This window comes from Larimichthys crocea, chromosome XVI (assembly GCF_000972845.2).
Source record: "Larimichthys crocea isolate SSNF chromosome XVI, L_crocea_2.0, whole genome shotgun sequence".
NCBI lineage: Eukaryota > Metazoa > Chordata > Actinopteri > Sciaenidae > Larimichthys > Larimichthys crocea.
This window is the reverse complement of record NC_040026.1, coordinates 14,930,088-14,953,378: the sequence shown is the minus strand read 5'-3', so window position 1 is coordinate 14,953,378 and position 23,291 is coordinate 14,930,088. Positions and strand designations below refer to the sequence as shown.

Here is a 23,291-nt window from a genome sequence, read left to right as displayed (position 1 = left end):
TAACCACATAATAGGATAATTTTCTCGAGCTCTTGCGGTAACGAAAGTGTATTTTCTCGAGGTATTAACACACATTCGAGATCTCAAGAAAACAAATCAAATAAACTCATTATCACAAAACAATGAAGGAAATGTCTGGAGGTATGACCACTTAGGGCTTCCGTACATGTTTATATATATTCAATGTCAGTGCACTTACATGACATCAATATACAGCACACACTATTGATCGTAATGTATGCTGCAGTTATGCTGATTATATAACTGAAAATTACCAACAAGTACTTATTATAGTGTCAATTTTACTACAAGTTAAGGGTAAAAAGAGGAGAAGTATAAAGTAGCATAGAATGTAATCGAGTAAAGTAGAAACACCTCAAAATTATACTTAAGTACTTCCTTAAAATGGCGTATAAAGAAAGGTTTTGCCATGAAACAGTGTTTTATTTATTTATTTGTTTTTGTTTTTTTACAGTGTGCTTAAATATATAAATATACAGACAGGTGAGCAAAACAAACACACCTCTGTAATAATCCTATGATGGTGTGACTGAACTCAGGAGAGCAGGTATGGAGATATTTTAAGATACTGTGTGTGTGTGTGTGTGTGTGTGTGTGTGTGTGTGTGTGTGTGTGTGTGTGTGTGTGTGACCAAGGACTGACTGATTGTCTGTAATGGCTGTCTGGCCATGACACACACATACACAAACACGCACAAACACGCACATCATGCCTGCGGGTGAATTCCATCCCCCTCTTGGTCTCAACACTCACACACACACACACACACACACACACACACACACACACACACACACTCATCCGGCGCAGAGCCCGGCAGCGCGGGTGACGCGTTTTGCGCATTTCCTGCAGCTCGCGCTCACTCACGCATTCAGGAGAGAGAGAGAGTCAGGGGGGGGGGACGGGGGGGGGGGGGGGGGGGCGGGGGGGGGGGGGGGGGGGGGGGGGGGAGGGGGGGGGGGGGGGGGGGGGGGGGGGGGGGGGCGACGGGAAACGGAGGAGGGGGGGCCGCTCACGCAAGGACCGATAGGAGGAGAAGAGAGAGAGAGAGAGAGAGAGAGAGAGAGAGAGAGAGAGAGAGAGAAACGGGAACGGGAGCACCGTGATGTGTTAGAGGAGCCCGCAAAAAAAAAAAAAAAAACACCGCAGTGGTTGGAGTTGGAGGGGTTCGCTTTCCCGAGAGCACACGCAAATATCGCGGTACCGTGAGGTCGAAGCAAGGAGATAATCCCGGAGAAGAGCGAGCGAAAAAGGGGGCTGGAAACGGAGCACCAATCCCGGATGGATAGGCGCGGCTGCTCGGGCTCTCTCCCACCCTGACCCGGGAGACACACACACACACACACGGGGGAAGCTCCGGGGCTCCACATGAACCCAACCGGAGCCTGTTAACCCGCCTTTCCCTCCCTCACTGCCGTTTCATATCTCGGCCTGTTTCCTTGTCTGGCGACCGTAAACAAACAAGGCAGCCGCTCGGGTGGGAGAGTGTTGAAGAGAGAGCGACCTCTGAAGGGTGTGAGTCCGCCTTGTTGCTGCTGTTTTTCGGGGATCCATCAGCTGGACTGTGCGTGCGTGTGCGTGCGTGTGTGTGTGTGTGTCTGTGTATATGTGTGTGGATAACAAAGTGTTCTGATATGGCTGTGAGTCCAAGGGGCCAGAGGCATTATGGGATGTAGCAGGACTGTGCAGTGACCCCGCTCATTGGAAGGAAACACTCTGAACCAGCCTAAACACACACTCACATCCTTGTATACACACACACACACACACACACACTAGCAGTCTGCAGCCATGCCTGTGTTCAGCGGCCTGTTGAAGGTGCGAGTGTGTGAGGCAGTGGACCTGAAGCCCACCCCGTGGGCCCTACGTCACGCTGTGGGGAAGAGCGGATCCTTCCTGCTGGATCCCTACCTGGCTTTGAATCTGGACCAAACCCGGCTCGGTCAGACCACCACCAGGACCAAGACCAACAGCCCCGCCTGGCACCAGGAGTTCTGCACTGAGGTCCGTGAGGGAAGGAGCCTGGAGCTGTCTGTTTTCCACGATGCACCCATCGGATACGATGATTTTGTGGCCAACTGCACCATCCAGCTGGAGGACCTGCTCCAGAACGGCACCAGACACTATGAAGACTGGGTATGTGTTTGATGTGTGTGTCTCAGTTACCCATAGAGCATTGGGGCAGACGTCCTGAAAGCCACAGGTATGCATGTAGATAGATTTGTAGTCAAACAGCATCTTCTTTTTAACTCATTCATCCTTCCGGAGAGCCTCCGGGCCAGCGAGCACCTTTGGGGAGCTCTGTCGACAGATTACCAATCCCTCAACACAGAGACCCGACTGAGACTGAATACAGATCCAATACTGTCGCCTAAAATCTGAGCAGCAGCGTCTTCGCTGATAAATAAGACAATAATATTACGAGTGAGTGCAACTTACAGTGGGAAAAGTGAATTGAAACTGTATTTAACGTCACTAATGGTTGATATCGCTGACAGTCTAAAAAAATGGACAGCGTATCTTTGACCTCACCTACAGATTTATGAGTATGGTGGCTCTGGCCGCCACCATCTTTGCTGTCGTGCCCCTTTCTGCCTCCTGGCTAATCTAAAAATCGGCAAAGATTATTGCTGGAACTGAGGCCGGCCGAATGACGCCTGGGAGGTCATTAAGCCATCTGTAACAGCACCCACCTGTCATTTAAAGTGGGCCATGCTGTTAATTTTGCATAACTTAATATAATTTCAACAGGTGAGTTATATAAAAATTCAGCCTCAGTACAGTTGTCATGAATGAGGAAATTAGCTGTAGAGACCAAAAATGTTTTTTGTACCAGGCTGTAAACATGTTTATTTCTGCTGTGAAGTTGGACATTTTAACATGAGGGCTTATGGAGACTGACTTGTTTAAGGAGCCAGTCTCAAGTGACCATTTGAGGAACTGCATTTATTTGACAACAGAGAGTGCAGCTCGGTATGTGGTTGTTAATTGGACTGCAGAGGAAGTCTCGACCAAGCGTCAAACCTCCGGCGCTGGGAGAATTGGAGCCAACGTGAAGTGCCAAAATTGCATTTCCTCAAACGTCCACTCAAGGCTGGGTACAGAATGAGTCAGTCTCCATAAGTCCCCATGTTAAAATGTCCAACTTCACAGCAGAAATAAACGTTTACAGCCTGGTACAAAAAACAGGTCTCTATAGCTAATTTCACTGTTTATGACTGTACTGAGTCTGAATTTTTATATAACTCACCAGAGTTGCACGATACAAAAATGAGTAACCACGATACTATACCAGACAAAGTATCGTGGTTCTGGGTATTATCGTGATACTGCTGCCTTTTTTAATTATTATTATTTTTATGAAATACTGGTGAAGTAAGAATTAGACTGAAACAAGTTTGAAGCAACAAGTTTGGTTTTTTGAGCAAAATTAGTGTTGCCACAGACGACGACGCCATGGCAGACTCGCCGCTCGGGCCTGGTGCTTCTGCCATGGTGAGTGTGTTGTCTCGTGTTTGTGACTGTAAGCCGTGCGCACGTCTGGGCATGACAGAACTTTAGCTTGTCGTTTGTTTTGAAGCAAATTTCTATCGAAGCGGAGCTGTCTTCATGGAGTTCGTTCTTGCCGGCAGAAACGCACGAACAGCCAATCAGCTAACAGACGGGCGGACCCAGCGTGCAGAAACAGCCTATCATATCCCCGGACTTCACCAGTAACAGGCAAACAGCCAATCATTCAGAAGCTTTGTAGTTCGGTTGCAGTAGGTGCCATGTTGGTTTGTTTACAAGGGAGTAGCATGCAGTGAGAAGCCGGGAGGTAAAGGCGACCGCTATGTAGCGGAAACTGGCACCCGTAGTATAGTAGTCTGCCCTTACAGGTAGCTTGTTTGAGCACCCAGGCCTCATTCAGCCTGCCTCAGGTCCACCAATGATTCACATCTTTGCCGACTTTTAGATTACACTCATAAACCTGTGTGTGACGTCACAGATACGACGTCCATGTTTTAGTCTACGCTTCATCCACGAGAATGAAGAGAAAGATACATTTCAGCTGATCTCAAACAGAAATATACAGATAGATTTTAACAGCAGTAGCTGATGTGTTTTGCCTCTTTTAGTCTCCACACAGATGATTTACCTGCGGGCAACCGCTCAAACATGGCTAGTCAATACTACTTGCACTATAACAAGAACCAACAAGAACACTTCAGATACTAGGGGTGGGGGAAAAAAATCGATTCACATAAGTATCGCGATTTTTTTGTTCAAAAATCGATTTTTTTCCCCCAAATTTAAATACTTTGTTTACTGTATAAGCCTAGGTGGGAAAAAATTTAAATACTTTGTTTACTGTATAAGCCTAGGTGGGAAAAAGTTACCGCTTTTCTCCAGCGGAGGGCGAAATGTTTTACTTCGACTACCTAGTAACGTTACATCATATCAGTTTGCGGGAAAAACCTAAACAGAACGCGAAGAAGAAGAAAAAAAACAGTTGGTGGAGAATGGCGGACAACTTGCAAAAATGGCCGGAGATAAAAACCTCCACTGGCAAATTTTAAGTCAAAAGTGTGGGCAGATTTTGGATTTTTTTGCTTTGAAGGGAAAAGCAGAACTGGACATGTCGAAAGCTATTTGTAATGCACACGTCGCGTACTGCGGAAACACAACAAATGTTACAAGACATCAGGTCTTAGCGGGCCGGAGTCCAGGCTTTGAAAAGAAAGTTTAAGTTCACTTTATTATGCAGTATGTTAATTTAAAGGCTCATATTTGTGTTGTGTGCAGATAAATGTAGCAGTTTACATCCGAAAGTCTGTACTTTAATTCATTCTGTTAGAAAGGTTTCAGATGTGGAAAGTATAACCCTCTTTTATATGCAGTCCAGGCTTTTGAAAAGAGAGTGTCAGTTCAAATGTGGCAGTTAAAATGGTTCAAATATATTGCTGCTAAATAAATCTTAAAAACTGACTCACATGTGATGTGCATTTTTGGGGAAATATGGCTCCTGATATAGTCTGTAGACATAAAAATGGGCAATATCGAAGAATCGCAATTTAAATTGAATTGGCACCCAAAAAATCGTTAATGAATTGAATTGGGGGATAGGCATATCGTCCCAGCCCTATCACATACCAACATCGTGGTGTCTTGCCTACAGATTGAACATTCATATGCAGATATCTGTTCACAGAGATCAGCTGATACCTGATCCAGAGGGGCTGATAACATCCGTACTCATAGAAATGCTCACCTTATCTTTATTCGAACATATTCTATTCAGATATCAAACCTTTGCATCTTAAATGTGTCAGCTGCATTTAATGGAAGTCCCCATTACCACCACCATCATCATCATTATCACCATCATCACCACCATCTTCTTTCACCGTCTTTGGCAGCTCAGCAGTGTGAATTTGGCTGCACACGTTTGTTGTCAAACTGTATGTGTGTCTCTGTGCTGAGGCGTCGGCTGGTTGTCCAGTCATGTTCAAAAGTCATTTTACTTAAGCTGTGGCTGGTATTTTTATTCTGCAGCTTTCCCTCCTCTATCTCTGACACGGGAGCTGTTTGGACTTGCATTTGATCTGATTTGGGCATCTCAGGTCTGACCTTCCTCAATTCTTCACATTCCTGATGCCTCGTTGGAGTAACTATGTGGTGCCTGTCTTGTATTTTCCACTTACTAGACTTAAATTTATAAAGCAAAAAATGTAGATACTGTTAGACTTCACCACAGCCTGGTTCAGCGTCATCAAGATACACCTAATAAAACACAGCAGCAGGAAAGACCAAAGCTTCTTTCGTTTGTTATGGTTTCTCGTCATGTAATGTCATTTGTGTTGGGATTTTGGAGGTTCAGTGTGACAGGGATGTGTTAGTGCAGCAATAAGTACAGTAGTTCAAGAAGGGGGATAGATTTAGCATGTCCAGTAGTTGAGAGGAGATACTCTCTAAGGCCGCATTCAGATAGGATCCGGCACTGCGACGAAAACGCAGGTTTTTCCATTTGTTTAAGTGGTGAGTCCAATTTGGCTGCAGCGATACAGGAGGCTTTTAAAGGTTGAGAGGGATGCCCCTGATCTGGTAGTAACTGGTAGCACGTTCCATCAACGGGGAACAACACACAAGAAAAGTTTGGATTGCTTTGAGCGAACGGGTCGTTCATTGGAATAGTGCAATGGTTGTGAGGTTTCATATGCCTGTATCAAGAAGGTAGGTGCAGAACGGGGTCTACTTTGTAGTCAGCATTACAGATTTGAATTTAATGTAGGCTGCCAGTGGAGCTCGATGAGCAGCAGGGTGACCCTTTGGATTCATTGAAGCCCAAGGGCGCCACCACGTTCTGGATCATCTGTAAGGGTTTCACTGTGCAGGCTGGGAGGCCTGTCAGGAGGGCGTTACAGTTGTCTAGTCATGAGACGACCACAGCCTGTGTCAGGAGTTGGGTAGCATGTTGAGTTAGGTAAGGGTGAAGGCGTAGCAGCATTACCGGGCAACCGAAACAACTTGATCAGAGAAGGTTAGCTGGTCATCGATCACGACTCCTAAATTTCTCGCTACCCTTGTAGGGGCAAGAGATAGGGAGTTTGATGTTGATGTCATGGTGTAAAGTTGGGATTGTGATGTTGGTCGACCACATGTAGATCTGTCTTTGTTTTGGGTCTCCAGTTTAAACACATGATCTTCTAGCTGATGTTTTATCTGGTCTCGCTTTACGTTCGGGGAATGGCTGATGAAGTTGTGTCGTTTTGCTTTTAGCTCATTCCCTACAAAGTACATATACTTTACATTACCGCAGATCATTTTCCAAAGCGTATTGTGAGTCATTACAATAGTTTTCTGCCTTTCAGGCATCCATTGGTTTCAGTTCACAGAAGCAGACAATGAAAATCAACTGTCAGAGACTTGAAACCCTTAAACCATCACAGTGAATGTTACAATACTGTTTTGAAGACTCTTAAATGCCAGAGTTTTTAATACAGAGCCTGCTCTCAGCTGGATTCACATATGACCATGATGTAATGTAAAAAAAAAAAAAAAGAGAGAGAGGCAACAACATGTTCATTGTGGTGAATCTGAAATTTGAAGTCTTAGGAAGCTCCAATAGTGTTAGAACAGTTAGTTATAATATACAGCACAAGTCAAAAGTTTGGACACACCTTCTCATTCAATGGCTTTTCTTTTTTTCTACATTGTAGATTAACACTGAAGACATCAAAAATATGAAATAATGTGGTAAACAAACCAGAATATGTTTTATATTTTAGATTCTTCAAAGTACACATATTTTGCTTTGTTGACAGATTTGCACACCACTCAGTGGTCACCTTTTCAATTAACAGGTGTACCTTCGCAGAAGTTTGTGAAATTTCTTGTCTTCTTCAGAGGTAGTGTTGGTATACAGTAAATAGCTTTATTCAACTACTGTAGTAATTCATATTATGGCTAAGTATTCAACTAAGTAAGGAGAATCAACAGTCCATCATTACTTTAAGACATGAAGGTCAGACCATCCAGAAAATATCAAGAACTTTGAATGTCTTCAAGTGCAGTTGCAAAAACCATCGAATGATTTGATGAAACTGGCTCTCCTGAGGAAAGGAAGACCAAGAGTTACCTTGACGTTCATTACAGTTACCAGTTTCAGAAATCACAAATTAACAGCACCTCAGATTAGAGCCCACATAAATGTTTCACAGAGTTCAAGTAACAGGCACATCTCAGCATTAACTGTTCGAAGGAAACTGTGAATCAGACCTTCACGGTCGAATTACTGCAAAGAAACCACGACTGACCAAGACTGACTCAGGAATCACAATGAATGGAAATAACACCAGCGGAAATCTGAACTTTAATCTGATGAGACCAAATTTGAGGTTTTTGGTTCAGGCCAGCTTGTTTTTTTTGAAGGTGAATAGATGTTTTCTACATGTGTGGTTCCCACCTTGAAGCACTGAGGACGAGGTGTGATGGTGTTTTGCTGGTGACACTGTTGGTGTTTTATTAAAAATTCAAACTACACTTGACTAACATGGCTAACACAGCATTCTGCAGCAACATACCATCCCATCTGGTTTAAACTAAGTGGGACTGTCATTTATTTTTTAACAGGAGAGTGACCCAAAACACACCTCCAGACTTTGTAAGTGATATTTGACCAAGAAAGAGAGTGATGCATCAGATAACCTGGCCTCTACAATCACCCATAAACCCAGTTGTGATAGTTTGGGATGTAAAGTGTGTCCAAACATTTGACTGGTACTGTAAAAAATGTGAAAGTATACATGAGTTGTAGCTGGTAGACTAAAGCATGGTATGGTTCGTTAAGAAGTGTGTAATTGATGTATAGTTACGTAATCTTATATTATATCAGCATACACTGGCATATGAATAGGCACACACACGCATAACTCGTCCATCAGCCATCCAGAGTAAGGTCAGAGCGTATGGATCACTCTGTTGATTGACCACATCTCATTGATCAGCCAGCCGGCTCGTCAATACATCTGCCTCACAGCGACACACTCCCCTCCCATGTCCTCCTCCCTTCATTACTCCATTACTCACCACTTCTGTGTCTCCCTCATCCCCCCCTCTCCAACGGCGATTCCCCTCTCATCTTCCTCACCCTACTCCTTCTCCTCCTCCCCTCATTTACCCATCATCTTCCTCTTCCTGCTTCGTTTGTGTACCTTACGCTTCTCTTTCATCCCCCCCCACACCCACCGGTGCTCCTGCTTTAATTTGCTCTTATTCATTCTCCAGTGGGGAAAGAAGGATGAGTTCAGACTCAACATGGACATGGTGTGAATTATAATATAGTAATTAACAGGTTGTTTGAGGCCGGGTCATTCCAGCATTTTAATCAACTAAATTCTGCAGTTAAATCAGTTAATTTCAATAACATCATCATAATCAGTGCAACTGCTCGCAGGGGCACAGTAGAAAGCACAAATCTTTTGAGTGTATGACTTATAAGAAAATATAGCAATGTAAAATTGGTTGTTAGTGTGTTTTATCTGACTTTGCTAGCTAGATAAAATCGTCTTGTTCGATTGTTAGTCGTGATATCTGGTGATTAACCTTTATTTGTTTGATAACAAAAATGATATGCACAATAGCTACTGAGTAAATGAGACGACGAGCATCAGTTATGACCAGTAGCCACACGTTAACATCAGTTGCTTTTTTGCATGATAAGAATGAATATTAGAATAAAATTCCTTAATCTGATGCTATAAACTTGCACCAGATTGTTCACTTCCTGCCCTTGCCACATGATGCTTGTGTACCTCAGCTCTATCTTTCTCACTTCCTCCACCCTTCTGCTGCCTCACGCATCTCATCTCATTATCCCTCTCGTCTCAGCACTGTTATTCCCGTCCTGTCTGCTTCCTGTTCCCTTTTGTCTTCCACCACCTCTCCACGATACATCTCATGTGGCCCCCCGAGCGCTGTGGGCCAGGTTGCTGCTGCTCTGTGCCGCCGGTGAAATATTAACCAGGCTTTGATGCTTATTAATTGTCCCACTCAGTAATTGAGATGCTCTGTGGAGCCCATCCCCATGGTGACAATGACAGCCCGTCCCCTTGGTGACAGCCTCTCACCCACAGAAACACCAGAGAGAGGGAGATGGGTAGGTGAGAGTTGGGTGGAGATGGAGGGAGGATGGGTGGTAAGAAGAAGAAGAAAGCTAAGTAGAACAGCGCCTTGGTGGTTCTTTGAGAAGTCAGAATAATTTAGATTCAAGGTCTTCAAAGGTGGAGAAACTTAAAAGGATTCTTTGCACTGCATGTCCGTTCTATAAGGGTATTTCCATTTTACTCACCAACATAATTGTAGAGATTGTGCATGCAGGTACGCAGCAGATACAACAGTGTTTACTGGGCCCACCATGCTCAAGCCTGTTTTATGCATTTTAATATAAACACAGTGAGTTAAATTGTGAGTAAAATGGGTTTTTATAAATAAAATTGCCTTGCATCGCCATAGAGGTTAGCCACTGTCTGTGCATTCCAGAGGTAACTATGGTGTGTTAAAGAGCAAAGTTTGTGTTAAAAGGGTGTAAACAGTATGCAATTAAAGATTTCTTAAACACAAAAAAGATGAGGGAGGTGAAAGGGAAAGAAAATACATCAGGAAACAGGAGAACGCTGTGGAGCTACGGTAGTGATGAAACAGAGAGAGAGCTGGAGATGAGGTGTAGAAATAAGCTCTGTGTATATGTAAATATATAAAGCTGGACGTAGAGAGCTGCGAGGCTGCTAGAAGTTTCTTGGAAGTGATGACCACACAGTGTAATGTTTCCTCACAGGGACACGGGCCACGTCAGATGTCAGCCAGCCACTGCTTGACACTTGGCATCAACAAACTCACATGCTCATACTTAGAGGAGCCCGGATTAATGACAGAAGGAGTGCAAGTAGAGGACATTTAAAAGAAAACAAAAAAAAACAGCTCAATTCATTTTCATTTTCATTTTACATTTATGTACCAAACATTTAGCCCTTGTGAGGCTAAGCATGTGTTTTTAGATGGTTTACCCTATTTCTAGCTTTGTAGTAGTTGTTGTAGTTTTTATATTGGATTTGGTAACTGGCCATGCCCAATATAATACCATGACCAGTGTAATGGTCACCAACGGATGTGTTAAGGTCTGGTCACTCTAGTGTTTTAGTCACCTAGGTATTGCAGTTAAATCATCATGATCAGTGGAATCGCTCGCACAGGTCGCACAAATCTTCTGCGTATATGACTTATAACAAGATATAGCAATAAAAAATATGTTGGTTAGCCTCTTAGCTGTGGTATCTCACTTAGCCAGCCATATTGTCATTGTCCCTTTCTTCTTTTGGGGTCCCAGACTCCATTCCCTCACCATAGCTCGTTACATGGCATAATAGGCTCCACCCCGCGGTGACCTGATGGTTAAGTAGGACAGACTGGATTTAAGATGCACTGTTGCCACCGTGACAATACACACACACACACAAACAAAGGCAAGCATGGCACTCTGTCCACCGATGCCAAATCAGGTCAGCCTTTGGTGTGTGAGTGTATGCTGGAGGGTGTTTAATGCATGTTCTCAGTGAAAGGGAAGAAATGGGAGGATATTTGAGAGCACCGGTACAGCAGGTGAAATCCACACTGTTTGCCCCCTCTCTCTCTTTCCGTATCCCCTGGAGTTTGTCTATTTTTACACAATGAGAGATTCATTTTGAAGAGATGATTTATATCTTTAGATCCATCTATTCAGCTCCTCACCCTATCTCCAAGGCCAACCGGCAGAGGAAGCTAATTTTGTCTGCTTGTATCCACGATCTCATTGTTTTGGTCACTACCCAAAGCTCATGACCATAGGTGAGGGTTTGAACATAGACTGACTGGAAAATCGAGAGCTTTTTGAGCTCGTTAGCTGTGGTATCTGACTTTGTCAGCAAGATATAATTGTTTGAAAACTTTGTTTTTTGTGTATTGATACTAAAACTCACATAGTCTATTGACACTAGAACCATAAAATTTACCGTTAACAGCTACCTTGAGCGTCAGTGAGGTAAATGACGATGGATGATTGAGCCAACTCTACCTCCACCTTGTATGTTGTGTATGCCATTGTAACAAGTGAATTTCCCCAGTGTGGGATCAATAACGTCTATCTTATCTTATCTTATCTTATCTTCCTATATCATTGTCAGATAGGTGTCACCAGGTAGCTTGGGGTTCAGCGAGGTAAATGGCTAACAGCTGGCAGTCCCATTCATTTTTTGTTAGATAAGAGGATTTTTACCACTTTCATAACTTCCATTAAATGTAAAAAAAAAAGCTATAGTCAGCAGCTGGTTAGCTTAGTTTAGCACCCATTTGTTTAATCCACACAATAAAACATGGCAAGGACCGAACTTCTCAACAGTCTGCCTGGCAACTGCTCTGAGCCAAAAAAGTAATTTTTTTTATACTTAGATTTTTTTTTTTTTTACAAACAAATTAAACTAACGAGGTAGAACATGTTAATTAGTCAGAGAGGGGATGGTTGGTGGATTTTGTTCATTTTGGATAGATCCAGTCTAACTTTTCTCTCCAGTGTTTGTGATATCCAGATAGACTGTTGGTGGCAGCTGGTATTTATCATTTAACTCTTATGTTATAAAGTGAATGAAAACATTACACAAAAAATTTAACTGCTGTTTTAAAAGTTATGAACTGGGACATGGAGGATTTTGGGGAAGTGTGTAACTACTGACAATATAAAGAACGGACGTCGTATACGTAAGTTTATGAATTGATGGTAATGGCCACCGGCATGTTGGTAGTCTTGCCTCTGCTGTCTCCGTGCTAATCGAAAAATAGGCAAAGACGTGGGTCATGGGCGGACCCGAGGAGGGCTGAATGACGCCTTGGTGCTCAAACAAGCCACCTGTAATGGCACCTACCTGTCAGTCAAAGCGTCCATGCTGTTAATGATGCATAACTTTAAGTCTTAATATAATTTGAACAGGTGAGTTATATAAACACATGTTTATTTCTGCTGTGAAGTTGGACATTTTAACATGAGGGACTTATGTACTGTAGATTGCCTCACTTTTGGAGCCAGCCTCAAGTGGCTGTCTGAGGAGGTTGCAGCCAGTCTATGAAACTAATGTCAGCTGAGGCTAGTTAAGGAGTTAGTGCTCTTAGGTTTCATTAGGCGTTGAGTCAGATATCAAAAGCCATCAGACATGACTAACCAACAGTTTGTCGTCATTACAATAATTAGATACATATAGATGTAGCTGTTATCAGTAAATATAACACCTATATATTATTATATTTACATATATTTTTCTCAAATCATTCAGCTCCATCCTCGAGTCTCTACGAAGTGTGTTTTCATTTAGACAGATCCAACAGTGATGATCTACAGAAGCTGCTCATCGGGCCGTCTGCCAGTCCATCTGGATATCACACGCTCGTCTTGAATGTTTCAGCTCCGAGATGATTCGACCGGGAGTGTGCGTTCTTCTAGATCTAATCCCCCCTCCTGTCTTAGCTGATGCTACCGGACCGCTGGACCCCGCCGCTTGTCGCAGAAGGGTGGAGGGGGGGGGACGAGCTTTGTTGAATCTCCCCCGTCCTCTCCTCGCCACCACCACACAGCTCAGCTCCTCTTACATTATTAGCCGTCTGTGATGTTACATTAAAGATGCATGACTCTCATGCTGTCTCACTCAGCATGGGCCTTTGTGTGTGCGCGCTTGAGTTGCTGAGCGATAGAAAGGACACACACACACACACACACACACACACACACACGTTATTGTGTGAATGTGGTCGAGCTCTCTCAAAGCCGAAATTTGTTATTTGACAGATGGATGTGGGAGGCTGTCACCGAGACTAAACGCTCCTGAGAGAGCTGTCTGGTTGGACGGAGATAGCGAGCGAGATGGACGGAGAGTGGGAGGGGGTTAGCTCCACAGTATTGATATAATGCAAGCTTTGAGTGCCCTGTCTGCTTGGTGGAGTGCTGCTGCATATGGTGTGTGTGTGTTTTTTAATTCAATCAGTGGCGTGTGTTGTGATGGGACGAACGCAGCAGCGCTAAGCTCGTACCGTATGTGTGTTTAACGCTTACCTCCCTCTGAAGTCTATTTTAAACTCCCCAGACACTTCCTGAATGTGTGCGAGGGTTTGTGAAGTTATCCGTCTTCACTGGCTGTATCAGCGTCCTAATTGGACTAACAAGATTAATGAGGCGAACTAGATTCTCCGGCTCGGTCTCTCTGCTCCCATGTTTTGTTGTAGGGGGGCGGAAAACTCAGTGCATGTGTGGACGTCTGTACACAGCAGGTTAAATACGAGTCACGTTACAGTCCATTTAACAGTAGGTGGTGATGTGGATGAAATCTTCCAAATGTGATTTTTTAATCTGGTTATGTGGTTAAAGGAAATAAATCTACAACAACAAATTTGATGACCAGTTAAAGATTTAAGCCACTCATAAAGAAAATATGGCAAACAAGCGACTCAGGTAGATACTTTATTGATCCCGAGGGAAAGCATGAGACACAGTAAACATACGTTAAAATGAACCCATACCACAGTAAACATGCGTCAAAGTTAACCTATGATATAAATCTGCATTTAAATTAAACCTGTGCTAAGAAGTTGAATATGTGCAGAGACATTAAACGTGTTAAGAAATTAAACCTATGCTAAGAAAGTAAACCTGTGCAAAGAAATAAACACGTACAGAAATTAAACATGTTAATAAGTTAAATCTATGCTAAGATCTTTACACACAGAAAACTATATTTATAATTATACCTAAAATAATTGATGCATCTGAGGTTAGTCTCTGTCCCCAGTCGACCTGATCCCATTAAAATGCCCGAGGGATGTTCATTCAAAATAATACACATATGTTGATGTTTGCTTTATCCTGAATTACCTGCTGAAGGGCGGGGTTTATGACCGTTCAGACAGAGACAGGTGAGCTTAGAATCACAGTAAACAAGATTGTGAGTTGACTCTAGTAGAGCTGTTGACCTTTCAGAGCAGGAAAAACATACAGTAGGTGTAACTAGTAACATTAACAATGGCTCTGTTCCAATTGGGAGTGCCATGACGTCAGAGTGTACAATACAAAAGGAACTAACACAACTAAAGGAAAGGAAGTTACAACAATTACTTCAATTTAGTTAGTTATGGTTATTGCTCTTGGTACATTTTTTGTATAAACTTCCCATTTAAGTTTCCCAACTACAAAGCCCTGTTATTGTGAATGCTAGCTCACTGGTAGGACAGCTAAATAAAATGTTTCATGTGTTTAATGTCAGAAAGACCTAAGTTTAAATACTATTTGGAAGAGGTTTGCCTCTAGCTGATCAGGTATAATCTGCTACTCTATCCATTAATCACTTAAAAATAGAAAACTTAAACCAACAAGATATAGCGCCCCCAGTTTCAGACTGTAACACCTCTGTTGTAAATGTTGTTATGATTATATTACTTATGATCAAAAACAAGCGAGTCGACAACTTTGCTGACAGCCAAACATCAAGCGCAACAACACAAGACATCCAGATAATATTATTTACTAGTTCAACCTTTTATCGTGATGGTGATGATGCCATTTTACATAAAGGGGTTTCAACTTTAAAGTTATGTAATCCACCTTCTTGTGGACTTGCAGTATCTTAGCAAAAAGATTAGCCCGTAGTGTCATTGTTTTATTTTTTAAACACTATCTGCAGTGAGGTCTGGAGTAAGTTAGCTGTAATAATAATAAAATCTTCAATAACGTATAAATAAAGACTGAGGACCAACTTGCTGCACGTTATGTAATTTCTTCAACAGTTACTTACTATATACATTCATCCCTTGACAAGCGATTCAAGCTACAGTATTTTACAAGCTCCCACCAAAAAAAAAGCAGCTCTGCAACCATAGAAACGTCTGTTGCTAGGATACATGGCTACACTCTAGTAGAACGGTAACCATAGAAATATCTGCATAGCTAACATCAGTGTTAGATATGTGAATCATCTGTTTGTAGGTTAAATAAGGACTTATTTCTTATAGCATTTCTGAATGGACCTACACTTTTACGTTTTCAGAGATCACATTTGTTTACTTAATTTCTGTGATTACACCAGACTTGATAAATGTTTTACTATATGAGATCAGCCTATGACTCAGTCATATTCTGGGTTATCTAAAAATGAAATGTGTGATGGGTTTAGTAGATTGTTTTACCGGTAAATGATGAGATTTTTCATCCTGCCAAGCTAAAAATCAGGAGAAACATCAAAAGCATGTGTTTATCTTTGGTCTTCTCCGAAAACCTGTATCTGTGTAGTCGTAATTCTCATTGATTTGAACAGGAAAAAACAAGCTTCAGCCCAAGTGGTCAGGAACTGGTAATGTGAGAACAGTGCAGTTTTTTGGCTGGCATGCCACCTCAGGATCCGGGTACTAAATCAATGATGGCGCTGTCCATTTGCTCCACTCTGTTCCAAATGAGTCCGTCTTTCAGCTGAAATCCTTGCTGAGATGCGCCGTTATGCAAGAGGTTACATTTGGGGATTAGCACATAATTTTCAAGGGTAGACATCAAGAATCCAATGGCGTTTATAGGTCACAAATCTCATGCAGTTGTTGCGTGTTATACACGCAACAAAAGGATGATAGGCTTACTACATTCTGTGTGGCTTTTATTGCATTTAGCATCAGACAGATATTAGGGCTGCAACCGTTGTTGAAATTTAACTTTACTCTTATGATTATTTGGCAGCTTTGGTTACCAGTTACTTTACAAATAAAGATTTGACTCACAAAACATATTAAGAAATTTAAAAATAAAACAATGTAGTGTAAGAAACTGTAAAAAATTAATTTCTCATTTGCTGCTTTTCCTCCCGTTGGTCATGAGTGTTCACATACACACACCACATTTAATTGTGACTGTAATGGATATTAAATTGATTCATCATTAAAATGACTAACTATAATAGTTAATAGTAATGATCAATTAGTTCCACCTCAACCAGCTACAAGAGAAACATGTTGGGAAGGGTTAATGTTGCTTAAACACTGCACATAACCTATGACTCGATTTGATTGGCCCAAATGACTCGAGTCACATGTCAAAATTGGTTATTTACTGGAAGAATCAAAAATATAAAATATATTTCGGTTTACTTAACACTTTTTCCCCACCTGTTAACCTTAGATCCACATATGTTATCTAATAGTTTTAATGTCAGTTTAATTGAATCTACAAAGTATAAAAAAATACTATTGAAACCACTGAATTAAAAACTAAGTCTGAACTTTTGACTGGCACTGTGTTTATAATAGAATCTACACACTGTTCTTCCCACAATAGTGAATAAATCATTGTTGTTGCAGTGTTCATATCACATATAACAGTATACAATATCCAATCAAACATATTTTATGTAGTTTTTATTTACCTGTCTAATTTTAGACTGAGGTTCGATATGATCTGACACACGAGTCCTTCCCCGGATCTCAATACTAAATAAATAAATTCCCCTCCACGTGACTTTGTGCTGCATCTACATGAGATGTATGCAGTGTGTGTGATTGTCTTAGACTGTTTTATATTTGTTTCTGTGCGATCCTTGTGTCTCGTGTTCAGCAATGCATAGACATGTATGTGTGTGTGTGTGAGTCTGACTGTTGCATAAGAGGATCTGCTGCTGTCCCAGAGCTTAACTAAGGATTTAAACCTCTCTTTCTCACTCTCTCTCTCGCTCTTCCTGTGTCGTCGGTTTCTCTGGCGCTATCTGTTGCACTCTCTCTAATCTCTGTAACTGCATGTATATGTGTGTGTGTGTGTGTGTGTGTGTGGTGGGTGATGTCATTATTTGTCGAATAAGTCTGTGCGTATGCAGATCGTATGTTTGCTTATCTAGTAATGTTTGAGCAGGAAAATTTATTTTTGTTCCCAGAATAAATTAGCCTCCATTTTGGTAACACCTGCTCACACAAAAACAAACACACACATTATACGATATATTTAGTTACGTAAACATAACAACTCAAGGTCCTTGGGTCCTCGAGCCATTTAAACAATGAGGGAGTGTTAAAAAGGACTTGTATGAAGTGGGACGTTAAATTCTCTGCTCCAGCCAGCAGAGACGCTACTGAGCACGGACTTAAACACTCACACACCTGCAGGTCCAAAAACATTACCAGAGTGTTTTAGACATGATTTCAAGCATGTCCAACAGGGGAACTAATACATGTCCCCTGTTAGTTTTCTGGTTCCCTGTTGGTGTAACGTCGCCAAAGTCCACAGTTAGGCATGTTCGCAAGTGCACACACACTTGTAAAAGAGCAGTTTGCTAATTACAATATTCAACATTGCAAGATAATAAAAGTAAATAGGAAGTATGATTGGTAGTTTTGAGAGAGTCATGCATCTCTATTGTATGCTATTTATGTCATGTATATAGGAGGATTAATGGATTATAACAGCTTCTCATAGTGACATCATTCTTTGTTTCAGCAGCTTTACTTCCCCTTCAGCTATCCTCTAACAACTAGTCTGTGTTTTGGCAACTCTTAACATCTCTGTGAGAATAAGGAAAGATATCGATTTTTACCCAGAGAGGACTGGGCTCACTGGTGATAAAAATAAAAATGAGAGGTTTGGATCTGACTCCACGAGCATTATTTTATCAACGTGCAATGCTGCAGATTTGTTGGCTGCAAACTCAGCACAAACAGAACAAGAACATTTTGTCAGGGAAGCTGATTTGGCTCTGTTGGGGAAGGATTTCACGTAGAATATTTTATGTATTTAGTATGTTTTAAATGCAGCCTTAAACATTTTTATTGCTGCTGTGGTTAATAATTACATTAATACCCACGGTGATTATATACAAAAAGTTAATGTTATACCTTATTAATCTCAGTATGAAAATGATCTTCTCTTCCTCACACTGGGTAGTCAATGTTATCTTTTCCCGGAGCATGAAGGCACACATTGGTCACCTGTGGCGTCATATTGACTTAATCATGTTCCACTTTTGACATCGGGAGGTTGTAAAAGGTCTGCCCTCTTAGTTTAGATAAGATAAGATAGAAATGTCTCTATTTTCACATTTAACAGGAACGTTTAACCACAGGCCCGATGTTTCCTGTGTATTATTTCACCTTATATACCACCCTGTCATCCCATGATTCACTATGTCGCAGTGCTTGAAACATGGCTGTGCTAAGTAGGGGTGCAACTCATGATTATTTTAGTTATTGATGAATCTTGGCATTATCTCTTTCTAGGTTAAATGATTAATTGTTTGGTCTATAAAACATCAGGACATCAAGTACATGCCAATGAAAATGTTTCTAGAGGTCAAGATAACATCTTCACATGCCTTTTTTTGTCCAACCAACAGTCCAAAAGACACTTAAAGCAGCCAATTCCCCACTTTAAGAAGCTGGAAACGCTTGACCTTTTTGACTGGAAAATTACTTAAATGATTAAAGGATTATCAAAGTAGTTGCAGATTAATTTCTGTCCAACTGAGCGCCCTTACAGTCTCAGTATCACCACAGTCTAATGCATTTTTTCTGCCGCAAGACGAGGCAAAATAAAAGCAGCTGCTTTGTGAAGCACATTATGATTTAGGAAGCCTCTAGACAAGATCATAAATTTGTGCTAGCACCTCTAAATTCTCCCTGTGCTTCAATGCATAGACAGTATCAATAAAAATGGACATTGTATCTGTGAGGTCACCCACAGGTTTCTCAAGATCCGGTTTGAAGCTTAGAGTGTGGGGGCTCTGTCCGCTGGCATCTTGGCAGTCTTGCCTCCGCCCGCCTCCTGTCTAATCTAAAAATTGGTAAATCGTGGAGTGTCATTGAAGCTGAAATGGGCTGAATGATGCCCAGGTGCTCAAATGATCTGGTACCTACCTGTCAATCTGTTACTTATGCAACTTTAAGCCCTAATATAATCTGAACAGGTGAGTTCTCTAAAAAATTATGACTCAGTACAGCTATAAAGACCAAAACAATTTTTTGTACCAGGCTGTAAACATGTTTATTTCTGCTTTGAAGTAAGACATTTTAATACGGGGGCTTGATGGAGATTTAAATGTTCTGTAGCCAGCCTCAAGTGACCGTTTGAGGAACTGCAGTTTATGGCACTCTCACATTAGCTTCACTTAACAGCCACAGAGGTTGCCGCTTGCCCAAATCTTGGATCAGATCACTTAAATCAGACAACAGAGAAGCTCCAAAACACGAGGCATGTGCGAAAATCGATATCCAGATAACAAATCAAGATTATTATAATACCAGAGGTGATTGGGGTTTAAAGTGATGCTGTTGAGGATAGAAATAAAGATGTTGATGTTAATGCTGATAATGATGTGAGTAGTGGGGAAGAGTGTAATGGTAGTGAAGATAATGACCTCTTCCATGTGCACTGGTGTGTTTGTTTGTGCTGGAGGAAAGCCCCCCCGCTGCACTCACTGTTCAGCTGTGTTATTTCTCACTGATTTACTCTCTGTCTCTCTCTCTCTTTCTTTGTTTCATGCAGATCGACTTGGAGCCAGAGGGGAAAGTGTACGTGGTCATCGATCTGTCCGGGTCCTCCACTGAAGGTAAAACCAACAACAACAACAACAGCACACAGTTTGACATGAAAACACACGTGCATAGTTCCAGGTTCTGGTTTATGGTGGCATAAAGTACAACAACGACAGTGCAAAGACGATGGTAATGAGTCTGGAAAGATGGAACTATTTAAAGATAATAACCTGCGTAGGTTCTCCCTCTACCAGCATATCAGCTGCTGATAACATAAATGTCATCACAGTTTAATAGAACTTTATTTAAGATCTGGAAAGTTTTCCGTTCACCACTGAGATCCAGACAAACAAATCTTATTTACGTACAGCTTCTGACAGACATTTGAGGAGAAAAATGTGTATCCTACTGCCTCAGATACATTTTCTGGGCCATGAGAAGGAGAACAAGCTTAACACAAAATATCATATCATATCATATTATCATTTGTTAGCAAGCAGTTGCCTATTTACACATAAACCATTCACTTTGAGTCGTGTTTCCTGGCCGTCTCTTAAATGTAAGTCCAATATTTACTGCTCTTTTTAACTCTGGTTTGGTCTCCTCCAACTCCTGAGGGGAATATCTGTCCTTTAGCAGCTAAATGTATCAGATGTGTGTGTGTTTGAAAACAGCCTTCTGACAGCGAGGACACTGAGGATGAGCCAAAACATCAAAGTTACAGGCCATAAAACCAAAACAGTGAGCTGAAAAAATCATGAATCTGAGCAAGTTAACAAACTCTGGTGGGCAAAATGCGTCTGAAATGCTCCTGGTGGGGTTTGGTCAAAACAGCATCATGGCTGTGATGTGAAGGAATGTTGCTCTGTGGAGTTTTGGCTTTAGGTCTTTCTGTTTTCCTAGAAAGCTACTCTTCTCTCCCTCACGCTCTATTTCCTTCTTCCTTTATTTGTTTGCATTGATTAAACATGGAAGCATCCTGAATATCTCCCCCAATTATCCACACACACACACACACACACAAACACACACACACACACACACAAAGCCACACACACACACACACACATTTGATCAGAGTGATTTTCACCTGCACCTGTGCGTGTCTTCACGCCTGCTTATAAATAGAATCTGTTCTCTGCCTTGCAGTGAAAGTGTGTGTGTACATATATATTTATGTGTGTGGATGTGTGTGTGTGTGCGTGAGCGTGTGTGTGTGTTGCCCAACAGTATAATACAGTTGATGGTTTCTTAGTTTTGCTGTGAAAAGACAGATGAAGAGAGCAGTAGAGAGTGAAGAGAGAGGAGAGAGTATATTCTTAAAATAGTAGGTGAGATTGAGCCACGGATTACGCGCGCACACACACACACACACACACACACACGCACACACACGCATATATATGCAGACTCAGGCATCTATGTCTCTCTCTCCTCATTGATGATTGGACACTCTGTTGTGACCTCACATCCCACTCTCCGCCCACTCCTGAACTTCCTCTCTGAGTTCAGCTGGCTTGAGTGCTCGTCACGTTAATGTATGCTGATAAAAACAAATGGTGTGTGTGTGTGTGTGCTGATAGGAGGGATGGAGAGATGGAGGGTGAGAACTAGAGGAAGAGGTGGTATTTTTAGCAGATTTATTTTTTTATTTTTTTTCCCCCTGGTGCAATCTGTTCTCTGCAGCTTCAGAGGCTGGAAGGACTTGTTCTTCTCCTTGTTTTCTCCTCTTTCCTCCTCTCCATCCTCCATCCTTTTGCATCTGTTGGTCTCAGGAAGCAAACAACAATAATCTGACCTAATCTGACCATCTGCTGCCTCTTCCTCTCTGTCTCTGGATTCACTGCTGTCTCTCTCTTTCTTCATCTTTTTCTGCATCTTTAAATATTTATTTAATATTTTGATTGATTGATTAAAATAAATGTATTTTTTAATATAGTGTCTTCTTACTGTAAGTGCTGCATGTTTGCTTTTTAAAAACAAGTTTACAACAGCAATAAAAACAGAAAGTACTCGCATACATGGATATTTACGAGTGAAGATGGAGGCCTGAGTGTTACACACAAAGAACTGTTGCCTTTAATACTTTTCTGTACATGGTAAATGGACTCTACCACCCAAGGCGCTTTTACACTGCATATCTCATTTGCCCATTCACACACATTCATACACTGATGACATTGGCTGCCGTGCAAGGTGCCAACTCCGACAGTCGCACACCGATGGTGAGGCCTTCGGGAGGTATCTCGTCTTCTTCATGAAGACTGGAGGAACTGGGGATCGAACAAAAAACAGTTTTGGTCTTTATAGCTAATTTCATGACAACTACTTAGTACTTAGTCTGAATTTTTATATAATTCACCTCTTCAAATTAAATTAAGGTAAAGTTAAAGTTATGCATAATTAACAGTGTGGCTGCTTTGATTTACAGGTAGGTGCTTTTTCAGAAACCTGTGTGTGACGTCACGTATACGCCGTCCATTCTTTTTAGTCAGTGATCAGGACATTGTGGCTTATGATAAAGCCTGTAACTAATGTTGTGATATAAAGGACAAGAGAACAAGTGTTGCGCAAACAAAGTATTTTGTCTCAATAGTTTTTTTCATTCGTCTTAATTATTCGAGAAGCAGATAGATCACTGCCACGGTTGTATTGTTTTTCATTTTGATGTCATATTTGTTTGTATCACCATCTGGAGTTCATCTTTTCCTCTCCTGTCTTTAGCTGATCTTCTCCATGTTTCAATCTTTTGTCTGTCTGTCCGTGTGTGTGTGTGTGTGTGTGTGTGTGTTTATTGGACATCCATCTCTCAGCTGGTCAGAGTACGTTTGTCTCCACGGCGATCACTCTTAACTGTTGTTATGCCTCATCGCCCCTCCTTGTCAGCATGTCTGTGTGTCCTGGACAGATGGATGATGTATTATGTAAAACAAAGTGATCCCAATAATGGCCTGTTAAGCTGTCTCCACGCACACACACAACACAGATGCACAAAAAACACACACTTTCACTCGCATACACTCCTACTCACACACACATACAGAGAGAGAGAGTCCCTAGACAGCCTGTCTGTAATCGAACTCTGGAGAGGCTCAGCGGTAACCACATCTATAACGCACCCAGGAGAGGGATGGAGGGAGGCAAACTAGGACAGGAGCTCAGAGAGAAAGAAGGAGTGTGTGTGGGAGTGAGAGTGGAGGTGGTTCTCTTGTCTTAAGGTTACCCTC

At 41.8% G+C, this 23,291-nt stretch overlaps 1 protein-coding gene across 1 annotated transcript in view; it reads left to right on the top strand.

Moving 5' to 3' along the window:
* The first annotated feature begins 1,812 nt into the window (after positions 1–1,812).
* Positions 1,813–23,291, top strand: part of prkcea (protein kinase C, epsilon a) — a 33,964-nt gene continuing 12,485 nt past the window's right edge. The window contains exons 1-2 of the mRNA XM_010735359.3: positions 1,813–2,157; positions 20,075–20,138. Of these exons, the coding sequence (XP_010733661.3) occupies positions 1,813–2,157; positions 20,075–20,138 (409 nt within the window). The remainder of the gene's footprint in view (positions 2,158–20,074; positions 20,139–23,291) is intronic.